This window comes from Equus przewalskii, chromosome 32 (assembly GCF_037783145.1).
Source record: "Equus przewalskii isolate Varuska chromosome 32, EquPr2, whole genome shotgun sequence".
Taxonomy (NCBI): domain Eukaryota; kingdom Metazoa; phylum Chordata; class Mammalia; order Perissodactyla; family Equidae; genus Equus; species Equus przewalskii.
The window spans coordinates 3,801,416-3,822,943 of record NC_091862.1 but is presented as its reverse complement, the minus strand read 5'-3'; the positions used below and the strand labels follow the sequence as shown (position 1 = coordinate 3,822,943).

Sequence of the window (21,528 nt, the reverse complement as noted above, 5' to 3'; positions counted from 1 at the left end):
AATTCCACAAAAAGGACGAGAAATGTTTGTTAAAATACAATTCTTATTTCTTTTTATAACTGGCAGCCATGCATTCATTAATTATTAAAAGGGCATAAAATGCATCCAGGTTGTTATTTACCATGATAGTGATGTCAGTTCCTAAAGACATCAGTAGTTACTTAACCAAAAGAAGATGGTATGTGCCTTGGAGAGTAACCCTCAGGTCAAAGCCAAAAGCTGCGTATGGAGTTGATGAATCTGTCAGAAACTCATGGTGACGTCGAATTATTCTCCCCAAAGGTGGAAAAATACCAACCATTCAGATAAAGTCATTTGCAATATTTGAATTTCTTACCAAATGCCATTTTTCCCATAAAATCAATTTCAGAAATGCACTGACTTTAGCTCTCAGATCACAACTGAGCAAGGAAAGTCGAACCATGGGCAGTCTCTAAAATGCAACCTCTTTTGAGGGAAGCGGCCAGCATTGCTGTCACCTAGTTCTATTAAATCCAAAATGCACTATCCAGGGATAGCCCAAACCAAACCTTTGCTTTCCAATGCAAACAGGTCATGCAAAAGGTTCCAAGTGGACACAGAGATTCACGTTTTATGTGCAAGAAGGACTTTTGTGACTTCGTGTTTCTTATGACGTCAAAGGAGAGGAGCCATCGACTCCATTTTGGAGACACACACCCATGGCTCCTGGTGCTCTGCTCAGACCTGCACCTGCCACCAACCGAGACCACAAGGCTCAGTTCTGGGAAGGAAAGCACTCATACAGAACAGTTCCCCTCCCTACCTGGGTTCAGACCATTCCTCTGTGTCCCTTCACCTCCTTTCCACAGATAACCAATAACAAAACATTTGCATCTGGTCCATTTCCCTTAGATTTTAACTTCAGCCCAGGAAAAGCTTGACTGGTTCATTTGGGCCTACTTTTAACCAAATCCAGAAGGCTTGATGTGAAATACAAGGTGCCTGGGATTTCTTTCATGTAGAAATCAAATATTCAAGTATTACTTTTGTTTCCATAGGAAATTTTCCACCTTCACTTTTTCATTGGTATTATTCTAGGCAAAGGACTACCCAACTGCTTTTACCACTCCATCTCTCCTTGAAATCACAACACATCACTAAATTTTGCTTCAGCCTCACCTCCAACTTCAGGAGGATGCAAAGGGCCTGCCTGTGCAGGATGAGGATTCAACATGACGCAACCCTGAGCATCCCTGGACTGGAGAAGCCTGGGAGAAAGCAACGTCCCTCCATGCTGTCCCTCACCGGCAACAAACACTAGGGGGACAGTACCAGCACCCCACACTCCGGACACAGGTGTCCTGCACACAGACGTGAATACAGGCTATACATCCATCGGACAGTTTGTCACACCAATGCACATGACAGCAAGGCAGGCAGAGGACGGGAAATGGTCAGCCATCCCCAAGGCATATCTCCCGGCCCCTTCCTGCCTCCTCTCCCATCCCACCTCACCCTCCCTTCTCCCCCCAGAGCTTCAAGTTCACCCAAATTTGAGTCTCCAGCATCAGCCTAATCAGCTCATTCCCACCCCACCCCCAATTTCCTGGAGACATGTAAAATCCCATTTGTGGGGGAAAAAAGTCTACTCAAGTTGGCTTGACATAGGGAGCTGACAAGACAGGCCAAGACATTCCTGCAGAGATCTCAACTCCAAAAAACGTTCAAGCCGGGTCCTCTCCTCTTTCTCCCTCCCTCCCTCCCCCTACCTTGCTCCTCGCTGCTGCCCCCAAACCAGGCAGTGGGTTCCTCCTCTGGGAGCGGGGACTCTCCTCCACCTCCTCCACCCTCCAGGGCTTTGCGTTTCTTCGACATCTCTGCCCGGGGCTGGGCTTTGGGGGTGTGCTTTCCCCACCCCCAGCCCTCCCCCGTCAGAGAGGAGAGTGAAGGTGGAGTGAGGTGGAGGGGAGAGAGAGACAGAAGAAAGGGGTGGGGAGGAGAGGCCGGGGAGGGAGATGGATGGAAAAGGAGCTGCTGCTTAAAGAGGGGAAGGCCCTTCGGAGTGATCGGAAAGGCAGGAGGAGGCTGGGGCCGGGCGCAGAGAGCCTAAAATCAGTTCATCTACGTCTAGGGGGCTGTTTGCTCGCTCTGACTCTCTCTCTCTCCCTGTCTCTCTCTCTCTCCCTCCTTCCTCCTTCCTCTTTTTCTTCCCACTAGAAGGGTTAGCCCAGAGTGGAGGGGAGATCAAAACCAGAGAGGAGAGGCTCCTTGGGCCCCTCAGCTGCTTTCTTTCTAATTTGGGAGGGGGATGGGGTGGGGCTTGGGGGTCCTATACATTAGGACTCCTGGCTCTGTCTGTTTATAAAGGAGTGGCGTCTTGTGGGGGAGCAATGTTTGTGGTGTTTACTGGTGGGTGTTTTCAACGGATTATAAGGAAAATTGGGTAGAATGGAGAAAATACAATGCTGCAGAACGCAATACCGTTGCGGTGCCTTCAGGTGCTAGGGACGCTGGACCCCTCCTCCTCTGTGACATCCTATGAGCCTTTGCAAAAGGGGCTGGGGAAGTGGAGGGAGGGGTTGAGGAGGGGGCAGCAGAGGGTGGGATGGAAAGAGGAGGGGCATCTAGTCCCCATTCAGAAATGAGGAGGGAAGCCCTGAACGGAGGAAGGAAGGTGGGGGCACGCCAGCAGCTTCTCTTGGCCGCCTCCCGAGGCACCTGCGGGTCTAGCATCGCTGCCGCTGCGTTTTGCAGCTGGAAGGCAGGCTTCGCAGGGAACTTGGGGCTGGAAAACTCGGTCCAAGCAGTCGCCCGGAGGCGAGCACTCTGCGCTGAGGGTGGCTGCCGTCTCTCATCTCCCCTGCCACCCCTTGAGTCTTCTGGCTTTACAAACTGAAGTTTCTTCTTTCTCACTTCCACTCATCACCCCTCCTCTAAGATAGACATGTCCCCCAACACTACACACACACACACACACACACATTTTCTCTTTGCCAAAAAGGACAGTGGAAAATGATGGGAAGTTTATTTTAAAAAGTAGGGAAAAGGTTGGAATTAAGTTTTTCTGGCCTCTCAAGGGTTAAATAATAGATAAAAGGAACCACCAACTCACCCGCCAAAGTCGGGCCCGTAGAGCATAGCTGTTTTCCGCTTCAAGTTCGCACATTAAAAACAAGAGAAGAAAAAAAACCAAGCAAGCGGCCAGCAGCACAGCGGGTCCAGGGCTCCACGGAGAACTGCGCCAAGCAAGTTGCCGAGCAAGCCCGGTGGCCCAAGTTCGGGACCTCTCCAAGAACGCTCGCTTCTGCTCCCTTCTGCAGGCATATTCCGAGGCTTCGGGCACCCTGGGTTTGGAGCTGATCTTCTTGGCAAGGGGGGAGACAACTTCAAGCGGTGTGTGGCATTCCTCTTTCCCTCCTTTCCATCTGGGGGCCTCGAGGAAAGCCGCGCTGAGAGCTCTAGGCGCCAAGCAAGACTGGTCCATTGCAGTTCATTCTCCTTGCGGCTGCAACTTTGGACCCACACACCTATAGAGAACATAAGTGCGAGTGTGCGCGCGCGCGCACGCGCGTGTGTGTGTGTGCGCGCGTTTGTGCGAGCGTGTGCCAACCCGTGTGCCCCGCGCACTGGGCTTTCGGGGGTGCGTGTGCTCTAAGGAAAGACTCTCCCTGGCTGCCTGGAACTTGGAGAGTTTTCCTTTAAGCCGGCGCTGCTGCTCGGACACCCCCCGCGTCCAACAGGAGGCGATGACGTCTGTAGCCTCGTTGCCAGACAGGCCCCAGGCTGCCGCTGCCGTTCATTGACAGGAGCGGGCGCTCCGACGTCAGCAGCCGGACCTTTGGCAAGGCTGCTCCCGCGGAGACGGCTCCCACCCCCGCACCTGCCAGCCCGCCGGGGGGAGGGGGGTAATGAAATCAAAGCCACCGGGGGAGGGACCAGGGATGCTCTGGGGCTTGGGGCGATGAGGGAGGGGGAGCTCCGACCTGCCCTCTTTCTCCTGGAGCTCCGGAGTTTATAAATAGTGCTGTCTCCAGCCAGACTCCCACCCCCTCTCACGCCCCCGCAGTGCCGCCCGCCCTGCCCTTGTCACTTTGTATCGAGCTCGCTCTGCCTGGAGGGAGGAGGGGAGGGGGCAGGGAAGCACAGAGTGGAAACAGACGTTGCTTCTCTTCTCCCTTCCCATTCATAGATTCTGTTGGAGTCTTGGGGCCGCCGCTCGGCTCTGGGAGTCGCAGTGAATGGATGGAGCCCGCGCGCGGGGACCACCAGGTCTGCGGGGATGTCGCCCGCGTGAGGCGCGCTCCTCCCAAGCAGGGACACGCGCCCTCGCCTCCGTGCGGGCGGGAGGACCCCAAACGACCACTCTTAAGAGAGCAGGGGCCTGCCCTCTCATGCCCCTCCACCCTAGGGGTCTTTTCTGCCCCAGCGATGCTAAAACGCAATACAGAGAGAAAGCTGCGCTCAGCCCCAGAGCAACCCAGAGCCGGGATGGGGACGCAACCTCCTCCTGTCTGATGCCCCGGACTGTAGCAACAAGGGAGGGGAGCGGCCACGTGGCTCAGGGCAGTGGCTGGGGACGCGGGTGTCGCTTCCCTCTGCGCACCGCTGTCAGCCCAAGCCCGCGAGCTCTTTGCTCCAGAGCCCCCAGGCGTGCGCCGAAGACAGGGTGCCGTGTGGAGGCTGCAGGGAGCCCGCAGGGCGGGCTTCCCACCGAAGCCCAGCTTGCCGGGAATGCGTGCACTCGCGCCCCCCGCGCGCTGCTGCCGGGAGCGGTCGGACCGACAGGCCCACCGAGACCCGGACTGGGACGCGGCGCGCCCCGCCCCCACCCCGGCTGAGCGCTCCTCTTGCTTCTCGCCTGGGAATACAAAGGATAAAGTTCTAAGGCGCCCTGCACACCGCAGGAGCTTCATACACGGACACAAAGGCTTCCATGGAACACGGGACACAAATGTGAGCCGGGCCTGGGTGACAGCAGCGCCCCCCAGGAGTGTCGTAACTGATGCACTGAGCCCTTCAGAGCCGGGGCTGGCCCAGCCTATCAGAGAAGGTTGTACGAGTTGTCCACTCAGGAGATCTCCTCGAGCTCCTGCTCCATAAAAAGCCACCCTTCCACTTGCACCCTGGACCCCGGCTCCTCCTGCCACTAGAGGAAATGCCTTCACAACTCCTTTTGTTTTCCCTCCTAAGTCGTCTACTGGGTCCTTCCCATCACACACACACATGCTGTCATTTCTCCTATGGCAAAAAGAATAAAAACTGTTGCTGCCCCATCTTCTCCTCACCCCCACCCAGTTTCTCTCCTTCCGTTTACAACAAACAGCGCACAGCAGTTGCCCTAGATTCTGTCTCTGCTTTCTCTCCTCTCATTGGCTCTTGAACCCACTCCAATAAGACTGTCTTAAGATTTCTATCTCAGCTATTCAGCAAAATCCTGCTGTCACCCAGGTCATCAGTAACCCCACTATGCCCAATCCAGTGAAGGTCAGTTCTCAGTCCTCATCTTGCTCCACTTGCCATCTGTGTTGGGCAGACCTCATGGTTCCCCTCTCCCGTAATCACATCCTTCTTTTGGCTTTCAAGACGCTACACTCCCTGGGTTTTCATCCCACCTTTTCAGCCATTCCTTGTGGGTCCCATTTGTTGAACCCACATCTCCCCAGCTTCCTGCTGTCAGAGCGTCTCCAGGGCTCAATCCACGGCCCCCTTATCTTTGCTCACCACCTGCTCCCTTGGAGGTCTCACTCAGCCTCCTGGTGTTAAGTCTTATCTGAAGGCTGCAGACTTTTGCATTTATACATTTACCCCAGACCTCTCCTCTAAGTGCTAGACTCACGTATCTAGCTAGCGCCGCCACCTGGGTGTCCAGAAGGCAGTGAAAACTTAACATGACTGGAACTGGGTTCTTGATCTTACCTGCACCCCAAACCTACTTTTCCCTCAGTTTTTCCCACCTCAATAATGAATATGTTCTCTTTTCTGTTGCCCTAGGGCCAAAAACATTGGAGCATCATTGACCCCTCTTTTCTTCACTGCTCACATTCCATCTGTCGGTAACTTCTGCCCCTTCTGCCTTTAACTATGGCCAGGCTCCAAGTCCCTGCCACCACCACCCCACTGACACCACCCCAATCCCACTGCCTCCTGTCTGAGCTGTTGCTGTCGCCTCCTGGCTCCTCTCCCTGCTCTGCCCATGCCCCCCCTTCACCCTATTCTTGCCAGGACAGTCCTGTTAAAATGCGAGATCACGTCTTTCTCTACTAAAAACCCTCCAGTGGCTTCCCAACTTCCCCGAGTAAAAGCCAAATGCCCTATAGTGATCTACAAGCCCTTTGGCCTCTCTGGCCTTACGCCTCTTACTTCCCTGCTCCCTTATCACCAGCCCCACAGGCCTTTTCTCAAACCCATTCAGCCTTGCACCTGCTGACCCCTCTCCGGACCCTTCTCTGCTGAACACACAGGGCTTGTTCTCTTCCTCCTCCTCATCTTTACTCGGGGGCGTCCTGGGAGAAGTCTCCAGAGACCACCACACAGAAAACGTCAAGACCCCTCCTGTCCCGGTCCTTGCTTCATAGTCCTCCTTGCGGTACTTACGGTTGACTTGTTTGCCTTCTCTGTTCCATCTCCCCACTAAAATGCAAGCTTCATGAGGACGGAGAGTTTTGCTTTTGCTTATAATCTCATAAAAGCTAGACTGAGCCTCACAGAAGTCCTTCCCCTCACTACACATTCAGGAGATGCTTGACTGGTTTGTTGGTAAATACAAGAAGGTGAGTTTGGAAGCTGTTGGAGGGCCTTTTCTTTGCCACAATGGTTCCCAAATAAAATAAGCATATGAGAGCCTGTGAGCCCCCACCCAAGACCACTGTTAGGTCTCTGGGTGCCTCCTGAGGAGCATCGGCGTTCTCTTCCCACTCACTTTCTTCTTCAATTGCTTCTTTCACTCCCTGTTTCATTTTTCCTCTGTGTTGGTCTTTGCTTTCCTGCCCAGGGCTTACCATGGGTACCCAGGGGCGTGCCTAGCCTCTAGGTCTCTCTTGGAGGTCAAGGGGCCCCCCTAGCTGACTTGTGTCCTCAGAGCACCATACTCCTTTCCCTCAGTCTTGTTTTAGTATGTTCATCCAGTAAGTAAATATTCCAGGGCCTGAAACTTTGGAATGCCCAGTCTATGAGTCAAACATTTATTCATTCAACAATCATTTAGCTCTGGGGTTCCAAAGCTTGAAGTGCCAGGATCTCCCCTTGAGGATCTCGGATCCAGTGGTGGGGGTGAGCAGGTGCACAGAAGAGGCCGTGGGCTGAGTGTGGTGCTGGAGGCAGTGAGGGAAGGACCTTGAACAGGAGAGGTGGGCTTAGAACATGTCCAGGGCCACTCACACTCGAGCCCGGCTGGTGGGGGTTCCATAGTGGAGGCTGGTGTACAAGGCCCAGGGGCCTGGGGGAGGGGATGTTTCAGAATACCCATGTCAGGCTGGAGGATGAACAGATGATGAAGGGCCTTCTGGCCACACTAAGGAGTTGGGATTGTATCCTGAAGGCCTTGAAGGGTCTTCAGAAAGAGATGAAATGGTGTCCTATGAAAGCAAATTGGTGAGTGGGTCACAGTTGGTGAGACAAGAGAAGAGAGGCTGGTACACGGATGTGGAGTTGACAGAGGGAGGCAAGTTGGCCATGTGTAGTGACAGGATGTGGGAGGTGAGGAAGATGGAAATAGTTCTAGAATGCATACGCGATTGCCCATCTTCTGAAGTAGGATCTGAAAATAAGTTAAATTTTGCTGAGGATTACAGGGCAATTGACGTCTTCAAGGAGGTGGACAGGCTGACTCAACTTTGGTGGCCTGATTAATTCAGTTTGAGATCTGTCCCCTACTCTGAACATCTGGAGACTCCAGGTTACCGACCTAACCTGAGCAGATCGGGGTCAGAGCATGTGCTGAAGACTCACAAGAGACTGATGTATAAACCAGGGCCACTTTGTTCATTTCTGGTGGGGAGAAGTCTTTGTGGGGGCTGAGATTCTCTCTTCCTTCATAGTGGCCACCCCCTTCCCATATCGAGGTGATGAACAAGTCAAATTACAGGACATAGTAAGGGCTTAAAGGTCATCTCATCTAAGCTATGGAAGAGGTAGTGAGCTAGTGGTGTGAGCCAGCAAATGTCCTGAGGGCGATTCCCTGACTTTGCAGTCAGGATGCCCCCTGGGAGGGCACGAAGTCGCCTTTGACCTGGCCTCCCCCACACTCTCCCTGTGCTTCCTTGCCCCCATGCTACAGCTTCCAAAATGACCTCCTGGGACCGTAAGGAGTACTTTAAGAATAAACGTCATCGAGGGGGGCTTCAGGCTTTTCCTGACACCTGAAAGGACTCAGCCTCAGTGCGAGAGCTGCCTCCCACCGTCAGAGACCTTTCCATCTCCCCTTTTCTTGGAAGAGTGTTTCTAAGCGCTCCTTGTTCCAAGAAGTGAGATCTTTGGATGATGGGGTGTTACTTCTGACCACTTCCAAGAACAGGTGGTAAAAACAAGCAAAATCAGAGCAGCCTGCCTTGACAATGTGGCCTGCTGGGCAAACACCTTGTCAGGAAACCGGCGTCCCCATTCCCCGCACAGTTGGAGGCTTTGCGTCGCCCGACCCAGCACAGTCATTCAGAAGCACAGTCGAGGTTCAGAATCTAATCACTGATTTCTAGATTTGGAAGGAACATTCAATTATCTAACAAGACTAATCCCCTCGCCCCCCAATTCTGTGTTATAAATGAGGAAAATGGGGGCAAATGACGTAAGATGGCCAAATAGTAGTGGAGTCTTTATGTAGGATTTTTTTTTGAGGAAGGACGTGATAGCTATGCATTATGTTCAGATTTTTAAACCCATCATATAAATGCAGAAATAGCAGTTACATCATCTCTGTTCCTGTTCTTCCATAAGTAGCTTAGCTCGGTTATCCTAAATATTTCATCTATTTAGATTTCATCACTCACACTTTTGTTTGGAAATGATTCTCAAAATTTACAGAAAAGTTGCAGGAATAAAAATAGTACAAAGAACACCCATCCATCTGTTACCCAGATGCACCTCTCGTTAACCTTTCACACCATTTTCTTTGTCACTTGCACGATCTCTATTTTTTTAATCAGTTATGGGTGAGTTATATACTTCTTGACCTTTTGCCCCCGAAATGCTTCAGTGTGTGTATTTCCTAAGATAAGGATATTTCCTTATAGAGACACAGCCCAGTTGTTGACTTTAGTAAATTAACTTCACTGAGACTGCACGTTTAGCTAATCTCCATCCAGATTCCAGTTTTGTCCATCCACCCAATGTCTTTTGGAATATCCCTCCCCGATCCAGAACGGAGTAAGTCTATGATCAAGGATTGCATTTAATTGCCTTATTTCTTAGATTTCTTCAATCTGGAACATTTCCAGAACCTTTCTCTGTCTTTTATGACACAGATATTTTGGAAGAATATAGATACGCCCTCTCTCTATTTTTAATAAGCCATTTCTCAGTGTGGGTTTGTTTGATGTTTCCTCATGAGTGGATTCAGGTTATGCATTCTCAGGAGGAAGACTCCAGAGGGAAGGCTGTGTCTTTTCCAGAATGTCACATCCGGAGGCTCTGATGTCCATCTGGTTCTCACTACTGATCTGAATCCCGATCAGGGTCTTATCTGAATTCTCCACCATATAATTACTCTTTTTGCTTCACTCACAACTGCAACTAATAAGCAGTCTGCAGGGAGACACTTGAAAATCCAGAGAACATTCTGCTTCTCATCATAATCTGCCCAGAATTGGCTTCCACCGAGGGTTCTGGCTTGGTCTACCCCGCCATGATGGCTTTCAAACTCAACACTCCCTCCACATTTGCTCATCAGCCTTGGGATGGGCCAGAGCCCTGCCTTTTCCCTCTCATAAATTTCCCATAAATTTATCAATTTATATATCTACCAATTAGTAATATTATGGGTATTAAAGTATTAAGGACCCACCAATTCTTATTTTTAATGGTTTATACTTCATTTCTGTATGTAATTATTTTGCTGATATTTGGTCCATGAAAAGCACCAGTGAGAGCCCCTTGAAGCTGGCTCCTGGGTCCGTATGGCACATCCCCATCATTTTCTGAACTCGTCCTTAATTTCCAGCACACAAGATGTTTCAGGCCCAGCTTGTACCCACCTTGACCCAGGCTGGAATCAGCCATTTCTCAAGGAACACTGGTCCTTGTAGTGGTATTAGAGACCAAGATCTGGGTACCAAAGGTGCTCACTGCTACTGGGGTGTCTTTTCTTCTCAGTCTTGCAACAGACCGATCTAGGCAATAAGTGAGCACACACACACACATAGATGTGTGCACACACACACAAATATAGACAAACATACTTGTGCACATATGCATACATTCATACATTGTGGAAGTCAGGAGTCTTGGAGTCTTTCTTGCCTTTCCCCACGGCATCTATGTATATCCCTTTTATCACAGTGCAGTTCCTGGCTCCCAACAACATCAATGCATTTACTTACTCACTTACTCAACCCTATACTAATGCATCTAAAAGCTCCCCAGTTGCTTTGCCCGCACCACTACAAAAGACAAACTACCAAAGGAAGCCAGGATTTGTTTGTAATTCTTCCCCAAAAACCTCTCATCATGTGGTACAAAATGCAGGGCATCTATAGTCAAATACTGTATTCAAAAGTTGTTTGAATTTGTTCTCTTTTATTTATTTCCCTTCCATTGTCTTTCATTTGAAAGATGACTAGATTCGTTTGTTTCCATTTTCTTTCAGTTTTAGGGTTTTTCCTTTTCCCATTCTTACTGATTTAATTTTATCATTTGAGTATATCTTTTTAAAAATGCTTCTGAAAGTCAAAACTATCCACAAGCCCTCTGTCTTCAGCCTGGCTCACGAAAGATGTGTCATCGGGATTGGTCAGCTGGAATTCAAGGGCGATTCTGGTTTTACCCTTAAATTTTCTTCTCTCTTAGCATGAAATCATTTTTGATGGTTACCAGGCAGGAGTTAAATGAAGTAGGCGTTGTTCTCATCATACCAAACATGTTTTAATTCATATAAAGCAGGTTTTTTTTTTCAATGACTTTAGTTTCTCTGAGGTTTCACCCTGGATCCCCATTAGTGGCTGCAGATATTGGCCAATTTGTGATGAGAAGAACTACCATATGTCAACACATCTTCTTTTTAATAGTGACTGATATGCTATAACAGAAACGGTCCTGATAAATTAGAAGATATAACTCTTTAAGGAACAGATATAAGAGTTGTCAAAGAACTAAAAGCATTGCTAGGCCAAGCCAAACGTCGACATAAAAATGTTTTCCTTCCCTGTATATAACAAAAGATAGGATTCAGCTCCTATTCAAAATTAAAATCGGACTGCCAGGTGTTCAACCAAGTATCCTTTGAGAACAAATAAGTTTCTTTTTGTTGTTGTTGTTTTTTTGGTGAGGAAGAGTGTCCCTGAGTTAACATCAGTGCCAGTCAGTCTTCCTCCACTTTATATGTGGGAAACTGCAGCAACACGGCTTGGTGAGCCATGCTAGGTCCGAGGCTGGGATCTGAACCTGCGAACTCTGGGCTGCCCAAGCAGAGGGTGTAAACTTAACCACTATGCCACCAGGCCAGCCCCGACATAAGTTTCTTATAATATGTAGGCAGGACACACAAATGCAATTGCACTGAAAGTCAGAGCTTGGTGGGCATGTGCATTGTCTCTGTTACTGACCAAGTGTCGTGCCCTTCCAGCTCCCCTCCTCCACGCCCTCTGTAACTGCTCAACACAAAGGTTTTCTCCCATAAAGAAGAAGTAAATGTGTCTTTGAAAGTTGTGAAGTTGCTTCTCTCAGATTTGAGATAGTTCTCAACACGCTTGCCAAGGTTTGAAATGTTAGAGATTCTCTTGCAAATCTGGAATTTTCCGTTGAGAAATGCTGAAATTTTGACTAATGTACAAACAAAAGAACATGCTGTCACAGCATGTAATCCATTTATAATTTGATCTTTGATCAAAAAATTTTTTTCAATGACTTATTTTGGTAACCATGGCAATGTTAAAACATGGATGTAAGACAACAAGTGTTGTAAAAGGATTATTATGGTGTGTATATGTACATGTTCAACTTGAATGAAGATCATTCCAGAGATGGAAAATTTTATACAGCCACGTGTCTGAGGAAATTCTCTACAACATAAGGCCCCTTCCCCTCCCCTAACCCCTGGCAACCACCATTCTACTTTCTATCCCTATGAATTTGACTATTCTAGGTACCTTACTTAAGAGGAATCATACAATATTTGTCTTTTTGTGTCCGGCTTATTTCACTTACCATAATGTCCTCAAGATTCATCCATGCTGTAGCATGTGTCAGAACTTCATTCCTTTTCTTGGTTGAATAATATTCCATTACAAAGATATACCGTATTTTTTTATTCATTCATCAACTGATGGATATTTGGGTTGTTTCCACCTTCGGGCTATTGTGAGTAATACTGCTATGAATATTGGTATAGAAGCATCAGATGTTTATGTTTTTAATTCCAGGTATAATTAGGGCTTATTAGAAATGAAAAGGAAGTTATAACAAGGGGCCTTCTCAAAACCTTTCTCCACCAGTGAAAGGGCTGCCTACTGCAGTGGGGTTGGAAAGCTCCGTGCCACAGGACGTTATGAATAATGTATCTACCATACCAAATGGAGATGAGGGTAGAAATGTCAGAATTTAAGGCTGGAAGCTAAATTGTGGCTGCCAAGTTCAGACCTATCCTACAGGATGAATTTTCTAGCACATTTGGAAAGGAGTAAAACTGGCCAGAATTACTCTGTTCTGGAGAGAGTGAGAAAACCCGTCGCACATCTGGAAATCCAGATGTTTACGTGCAGTCAATCCTTTGCTTGTTCTGTTTTAATAAAGAGGCAGCATTGGCCACAATGTTTAGTTTAGGCCGCAGCAACAACATCTGCCCCCAAAACCCCTCTTCCGGCGCTGTCCCAGCGCCCAAGACCCCAGAGACCAGGGCAGTGGACAATAGCGCACCGACTTCTCCCAGCAGAGAGCCAGGGCTCAGGCCCAGAGCTTTCCAGGAGGAAACACGCGCGGACGCGGGGGCAGGGCCCTGGACCAGACATGCACACTCAGGGCACAGCACCACTAATCTCTTTTCCTGTCCTGACGGCTTTTTTTTAACAGAAATGTAACCCTGACTCTAGTAGGTTCTCCGGCTGTGAACACTAGGCACTTGCTGGGGGGGGGGGGGGGGGGGGGGCGCCAGGGGCAACGTCTGGGGGCGGCGCAGTTCTGGAGGGAGTTGTGGTGATTTGACTCTTCGGGTCTCCGGGCATCTAGATGGGTCGCGTGGGAAACGTGGTCCCTCTCCGCCCCCAGCCACAGCCCCTTTCCTCTGGGGACTGAGAACCGCGCCCCGCAGCAGCCAGAGTACTCCTCCCCTTCCATCTCGCGCCCTCCCCTCGTCCGCTTTCCCAGGCAATGAAGTTGCTGGGGGGTCGGCGGGGTCGCACGGGGTTGGCACGGCGACTGCAGAGCGGCTGTGGGGATGGTGGTGATGGGGTGCGACAAGGGGATCTCGGGGTGCGCAGAGGGAAGTGGGAGGACGTGGGGCGTGCAGGGGTGCGGAGGCGCAGGAAGGAGGCAGAGACAGTGCAGTGGGGCAGGGAGACACGAGGTCCACAGTGGGGTGCAGAGACGCGTGGGAGGCTCGGCGGTGGGGGCGGGGAGCTGCGGGGAGGGCAGGGGAGGAGGCGTGGGTGGGGGTGCAGTGGGGCAGAGAGATGCGGGGTCCACAAAGGGAGTGCAGTGGCGCGCGGGCGGTGCGGCAGTGGGGGCGGGGAGCTGCAGGGGGCCGGAGGCAGCGGGGCCACAGCGCCCAGGGAGCCGGCCCTCGCGCGCCCCTCGCGGGTCCCCCGCGCCCCCCATCGCCCGCGCCCCCCGCCCGGCTGCTGGCGTCAGAGCCGCCTGCGTCAATGCTGCTCGGTGACACACACAGCTTTTTTTCTCCTGCTCCTTTTTCTCAATGAGAGGAGCCTAATGGGATTTTTATTATCAGACTCATAAATCAGACCGCTGGGGCCGTCACGCCTGGCGCGTGTACAGCACCCTCCCCCGCCCCCCTGCGCAAAGCAAGGCTGAGCTGCTCTTCCTCCTTTGCAGGAGAAACTTTAAATATTTCATCTGTGCATGGTGAGATCTGCAGTTCTGCACACAGCGCGCTGGCTGCAGCCGGTGCAGCTGACCGCGAGGGAGCCAGCCTTTGCTTCAGTGGAAACGCCTTTGCAGGGGTGTCGGTCCACACACACAAGACTGTAAAAAAAATGGGATTTGCAGGCAAATAGGGTGGTTAGACGGACCGACAGGTAGTTCAAGCTGCTGCACACAAATCGCCGAAACATAGTGTGGAGGGGGGTAGTTGGTGCATAGCTGTAGCTTCTCCTACCCGGCGTTTTTGTGTGTGTGTGTGGGTGTGTTGACACAAACCAGAACACCAGCTATGAATGCAAATCAAGGAGAAATACGTCAGCAGCAAAAGCGGTCTGGAGTGGCAGGAATCTTGAATGCTTCTGCATCTGAATGCCGAGTGCACACGGATTTCTAAAAAGATAACTAGACACGGGTATATACAATGAATGCCGGTCCTCAAACAATTCAGGGGGTTGGTGCTCGTTCCTGCTGGGAGGTGGGAAGCCCAGGTTAACTCCCAGGGGAGATGCCCAGGAGCCCTTTCCTTATTTCCAGCAGAGGTTCAACCACAGGTGGAAGCCCGGAAACTTCACAGGGAGGCCCAGGGACCAACCTAGTGCGGTGGGAGCCCTCGGTAGGGAGTCGTAGCTTCCAAAAGTGGAAGCAGAAATATTGCTCCATCTGTCTGAAACCGCCTCTTGGGAGCAGCCACGTCTATTCAGGCTGCTGTTCCACACAGAAGGGACACGTTTCCACAAGCTGGTCATCTGGCTCTTTGAAGCCAGGTCTTGGAGAGCCTCCTTAAGAGAACTGCCTTGTCTCCAAGGACTTCTCTGGGCCATCTCTGCGGGCTCAAATCAAATTTTTTCAGAACATCCCACTTTCAACTGAAATGGGTTCCCAGAACTCAGCAGCCTCGGAATAAAGTAGTTACAAAGAGCGTGGCCTAATTTTTTTGTAAATTCATAACAATTTTAACTCCCTTTTTCCCAGCCTGTGGCCTCCATTCCTCCAGATTTCTTCAGCGGCCACAAAAAAATACCCAGGAGCAGAGGGGTTGTGTCTGTTCTTTTGAATTCCAGACCTTTCTCCTCTGGAGTCATGGTTTTCTCCTCTGCCAGTGAAAACAGCAGAAGTCCCAAGCTGGAGACCCAGGCTGGGAACTGGGACAAGGGAGCGGGCTTGTCTGCTTTCCTGAGCCACCGGGGTCACTGTTGTGTTCAGGTGGATGGCTTCAACCACCCTTTAGTTGTCACTGCATTTTTACAGTAGGACAAGCTCTCTGCATGTGTGTGAACTTCGTTCAGAGGAGTTAATAAGTCAACCATTGCCAGTTAAGGGAGGCAGGTTACGTATTTAAAGGAGTGGTCACGTCAATTCCTTAATTCCCCACATTCTTTCATTCCAGCAAGGATAGAGAGGTAAAAACACTGGAGGAGAGGGGTTTCTCGAGAGGGCTCCGGAGGGGCTGAAGGAGAGAGACATGGAAAAGAAAGATGAATACTTACAGCCTTCTTTGTTTGCACCCTTAGGATGTGACCCATAGATGCCCAGGATGACGTCTTTTATATTGAATATGGTACCAGGCAATTTTGGGGTGCACAATGAGAAAAGAAATTGGCTCGAGGACACTGCAGCCTTAGGACACTGTTTCAAATATAACCTCCATCATTTCATGTCTAAGCCGATTTTCCGATATGAATGATAACAGTGCTCAGCAAAAGTAGATTAGGTGCAATAAATATAAAACATGTTGATTGATGGACTTCAGTGGAAGACCCCATTTGAGTCAGCCGGCATATTGGATAAAATAAGTTCAAATTGGTCCTATTGCAAAACGATTTTTTTATATGAAATTAGAGAGGCAGACGTAACGAGTGTTACTAGATAATTATTAGCTCAATTTTTGCATCCAAATTAGAAGAGAAATGATGCATTTGCAAATATGTAAAGGTACAGATGGCCATGGATGTCATTGGAGAGAAAACGGAGTAGGCGTTCTTGTGAGGGGGAGGAAATAGGCTCAGCAAGCGCGTAAAAATGGGTCCTGCCACTGACATTCACCAAGGACGGGTTGGGGTGGGAGGAGCCTGCCAGAGGCTGGCTCCGCCCCTGCGGCTCCGAGTGCGTCTTTGGGCGCAACGCGGATCCCTGTCCCACAGGCGCAGGCAGACCCTCCTCTGAGCAGCCAGGCCAGGAAACGTCCACCTAGCGCAGAGGCCCTCAGAATCAGCGCAGGGCTGCATCTCATCCTCACGCTGTTGCAGAGACTGAGAAATGGAGGGCACCCGGGCAGGGGGCGCTCGGGTCCTGACGCACCACGGCGTCCTGGGGACGCGCAATAGACAATAGACGTCGTTTGCAGAGATGCCACCAGGAGAGGGAAACCCAAAGTGAGGACTGTGCTATGCAAGCTCTGCAATGGAGAAATTAAATGTACCATCTCCCCTCCTCTCCCTTCAGGAGAACTGTACAGTGTGTGTGCTTGTACGTGCGCTTGTGTGTGCGCGTGTGTATGGGTGCAAGTGTGCGCACGCGTTTGTAAGCACACCCTCCGCACATACACACTCACAGAAACATACAGTAATCCTGTATACGGATCATGAGTTTAAAAAACATTTACTGCCTGTGATTTATTCTTAGGTGCGTAGGTATCTTTTTAGATATTTCAGTACAAACTGCACATCATTTTTAACACACTCCTCGGTGTGTGGAGGGAGGGAACACAGGAGCAAAAGATGTAATTTGTGCATTAGAAAGTCTGTGTAGCTGCACTGACGTCTGCACCTCGCGCTTTGTTCCGCTGCAGTCAACTAAAAGCACCACAGCTCCCAACCACTGCGGTAACACACACGCGCCGCTGCTTCGGAAAATCCTCCAGCTTCCAGGGGCTCCAGCTAGATGGTCTGGTTGTTTTAACTTTATGAATTGGAAGGCAAGGCTGGGAGGAGAAAAAAAGCAAAGGAAACGTTAAAGGATTTTATGATTGCTTTTTAAAAATGCCTTTTCCCCATCTGAAAACTTGGCACAGCAAGACTAAAAGAGAGATTTCGTGGCTGAAGATGTTGTCTTTCCTACATGGAAAGTCAAGCTGAGTTCTGGGGAATTGTGTCAGTATTTCTTTCCTTGAAGACATAAATCTCTTGAGGGTGCCGCCTCTCTTCTCCTTGTGTATCCTTGTTTAAAGTTGGAAGAAAAAATTTTAAAAAATGGGATGTCAATCCTTATATTTTACTCCTCTCGATTATTTTTAGAGGGCTTCAACGTTGAAGTGTGATTACAGTTGCTTTCTAATGTATTTCACTGTGTAAAGGTAATGGGAGATATGAATTATGTACAAAGATGGTAACAGATGAACCGTAATTAATATTTACATGGTTCTTACGGGTTGTTTAAGGTAACCGCCATGGGAATGCTGGTATGCCAAGGCAGGCTGCCAGGAGTCCCTCTGCATGGGCACACAGTTGCCTTCTGGAAGAATCATAAGTTCTACTCTGAGAACTGGTCATGGGGCTTGGGTCCCCCAGGACTGATGCTCTTGAATAAGCGGGGCAGCAGACATTTCCGGGAACCTGGAGGAAGTTTCTAGGGATGGAGATGGGAAGATGGGGACGTCAGTCTGTGGAAAGTGAGTCCAGGTGTTCGGGTTCTGTCTTGGGAACCCTTAATAGGGGCAGCGAATGAACACTGATCAGTTTCCTAGGGCTGCCATACAAAGTGAGACAAAGTGGGTGCCTGAAACCCGAGGAATTTATTCTTTCATGGTTCTGGAAGCTGGAAGTCCGAAATCAAGGTGTGGTCAGGGGCGTGCTCCCTCTGAGACTGTGGGTAGAAACCTTCCTTGCTTCTTCCAGCGTCTGGTGGAGGCTGTCGATCCTTGGCGTTCCCTGGCTTGCGGTCACATCACTCCAATTTCTGTCTCTGTCGTCATGTGGCCCTCCCTCTGTGTGTCTTCTGCTCTTCTTATAAGGACACCAGTCATATTGGATTGGGATGCACCCAAATGAGCTCATCTTGACTTGATTACATCTGCAAAGACCTTATTTCCCAACAAGGTCACGGTCACGGGCACCCAGGCGTAGGGCTTCAGCATATCTTTTCAGAAGACACAACTTGACCCACATAGATGCTTTGGGATCGTACCATGTGGATGGCCTCTGACTCAGCTCATGAAGACCTAGTGCTGAGTTTCTCAAAAGAGGTGGCTAAGAGTAACAGAGGGAATAAGACCAGAGTTTCACACTGTCTAGCGTTACAGAGTTTCATGCCCAATGGCGTTCGCAGACTCAAGAAAAACCTGGTCAGCATTAGCAACTCCGGGGATATGCTGATGGGGCAGGACAGAAGAGGCAATGAGGGGTCAGACCTGCTAGCTGTGAGGCTGGCTTCTCAGATCACCCAGGAGTATGTGGGGACAGCAGAGCCCATGCCAGAAGAAGAGAGGGGTCCTATGGGTCTTGAAGTCCTCATGACTTCTTATGGGGACTCAGTGACAACAACTCTTACTGCCTTTGCCCTGGTTCCTCCTGTCCTTCTCTAGTTGGTGAGGTCAGAGGAAGCAAGAATGAACATCCCTCTGATGGGTACCAGGCTAACCAGGCAGAGGATTGGCTGCATCTTTTGTTTCATCCTGATGTATGCCACATCGTGTGAAGACTCATGGTGACCACAGTGTGTGCTTGTTTATAAAAACGGCTCGCAGTCTCAGTACAGCCAGGCCAGTGACTTTCTGCTGAATTCCATGAATTCTAGATTTGGGAAGAGGCAGCCCAAGGATCACTGCAAGGAAGAAGGGGAGGGGTTCTGGGCCTCCCAGCTCAGGGTCAAAAATTGCTGCATCATTGTAGCTTAGTTCTCTATACCGACAGTGTATATAACTTTTGTGAAGGATTTCATTTGGGAAGAGAGTTGAACAGATTAAATAAGTAATTAATGCATTTATTCATTGAACAAATATGTAGGGTACTTATGTTCCAGCCACCATTCTAGGTGCATGAGAAATATCCGTGAACAAAATAAAAAATAGTCCCTGCACTCGTGGAACTGCCAATCTATTCGATGAGGGACATACAATGAAGGATAATAAATGAGAAAAAGAGATATTTTGGTAGAAGGTAATCTATGCTTTTGGGAAAAAACAAATACAGCAGGATAACAGGATAATTGGGTAGTAAGGGTAGGCTTTACCAAGAAGCAGGCATTAGAGCAGAGTTGGAGTTGGAGAATGACTTAGTAATGTGGTGTCTGTGCAAAGAATGTTCTAGGCAGAGGGACAAGCCAGAGACTAGGTTGCGAGGTAATTAGGAAAACCTGCCAGTCATTGCAAGGATTTCAGTTTTTACCGTGAGTGAACTGGAAGCCTGGCCATTCCTCTGTTGCTCAGAGGAGTGGCGGGATCTGACATGCATGGTAGAAGGATCTCTCTGGCTACAGGGTTGAAAATGGACTGGAGGGGCCAAGGGTTGGGCAGAAAGGACACCAGTAAGTAGACTACTGCAGAAATCCAAGTGCAAGATGATGCTACTCAGCACAGTAATACTGGTGAGCATGGTAAGAGGCTGTCATAGTCTGAGAATAGTTTGAAAGTAGAGCCAACAGGCTATCCTGTGGGATATCACGAAAGAGAGGAGTCAAGAATGACTCTAAGGAAATAAAATTTAAGCTTGAACATTTCAGCAGGGAACTGAAAATTAGGAAAAATAGTACACCAAGTTTGAAACAGAACCAAAAATAAATCTAGAATTGAGAAATGCAACATTCAAAAGTAAGTAGTCAGTGGATGGATTTAAAGTTTAAAGTCAGTGGATAGACACAGCTGAAGAGAAGTTATTAAGCAAGAAGATGCATCGGGAGTAACTATCCAGAATATCACACAGTGACAAGATATGAGAGGAATCACAAAAGGGTAAACTATATTGAAGAGCTATGAATAGGTTTATATAAAATCCCAGAAAGGCAGAGTTGATTGAATGGGGGAAGGGAATAATTGAAGAGATAATGGCTGATAATTTCCCAGAACTGATGAAAGAAATCAATCCACAGATTCAGGAATCTCAGTGAATCTCAAACAGGATAAATAAAAGACATCCTCACCTAAACATAACATAGGAAAAGGAAATAGCCAAAGAAGAAAAAATGGGCTATCTTCAAAGGAATGAAAGACTGACAATTGAATTCTCAAAAAAAAAAAAATAATAATAATAATAATAATAAAGGAAGCTTGAAGACAGAGAAACGATAGCCTCAATGAATGTGAAATGAAATAGTGGCCAACCTTCAATAGTGAGTAAAATGGCATTTTCATTTAAGCAGTAACTGAAATGGTATGTCACCGTATACCGGTACTAAAGGAAATTCTAAAGACTTGACTTTAGGCAGGAGGAAAGTGATCCTAGATGGAAAGGCAGAGATGTCCAAAGGAATGAAGAACAAAGAAAGAAACAAATATATAAGTAAAACTAAATTGACTTTGATGGTATAGTACAAAAATAATGTGTTATGGGGTTAAAATATAGATTTAAAATGCATGAAGATAATGCCATGTTCAGTGGGAACAGGATAAATGGAGTTAAAATATGCTAAGGTCCATTTTATTTTCTGAGGAAGGATGAAGTTATTGATTAACATTAGACTGTGATTAGACACGAATATTCTATCTTATCAGAGGAAACATTTCAGTTTTCTCTTAAATTTCCATTTAGGAGGGAAATACGGAGAATCAAACACTTGCTGTAGAAGTCATCTGCCCAGAAGTATTATTAAAATATTACCCCTGCATCTTTAACCAATCTCAGACTTCTGTCATCTAAACAGCCCACAAGTTCCTTCTCCATTAGACATTACATCTACATGAGGACTTGTCGGTTTGGACAAGAAATTTCAGTGCTAAATATAAATTGGATAAAGTCTTGGAGGGACAAATTCCAATGAAAATTCAGCTTTGTACAATGGTCCAATTAAAGGTATGGCTTATTTAAAAAATCTCTGAATGGATTAAGGTATCTCAGAGCATAGGTCCAAGCCAACGCCCAATAAATATATTTAATTGGACAAAATGGTGAAGAGAAATGAGAACAAGGATGCAGCTTTCCCACCAAAGTGTGATAAGGTCAATCTACTTATGAACAAGCTGAAAGAGAGAGAGAGACATGAGGATGCGAAAGCAAAGCACTATAGCAAATAGGAATCATGGAGCCTGTCTGCCTTTACAAAGGCTTCCTTCATCTCTTAATTACTCCGGCATGTTGTACTGTCATTGAAGCTGTACCATCCTACACAACATTTAAACGACAATCCACATTATGGATGATTTAGTCCTTTGTAGTTTTATACAGTTCAGAGCTAGTTACG

At 48.5% G+C, this 21,528-nt stretch overlaps 1 protein-coding gene across 3 annotated transcripts in view; it reads right to left on the bottom strand.

The window, feature by feature from the left end:
- The window catches only part of PDE10A (phosphodiesterase 10A), a 538,749-nt gene extending 535,031 nt beyond the window's left edge, over positions 1 to 3,718 (bottom strand). The window contains exon 1 of one of the 3 annotated variants that reach the window (XM_008516208.2): positions 3,074 to 3,718. Coding sequence is in view for 2 of the 3 variants with exons in the window: in XM_070603240.1 (XP_070459341.1) it covers positions 1,731 to 1,836 (106 nt within the window). In the remaining variant the exon portion in view is untranslated. Of the gene's footprint in view, positions 1 to 1,730; positions 2,020 to 3,073 lie in introns of those variants that run through there. The other 2 variants (XM_070603240.1, XM_070603239.1) reach the window with 2 other exon arrangements.
- Positions 3,719 to 21,528: the final 17,810 nt, after the last annotated feature.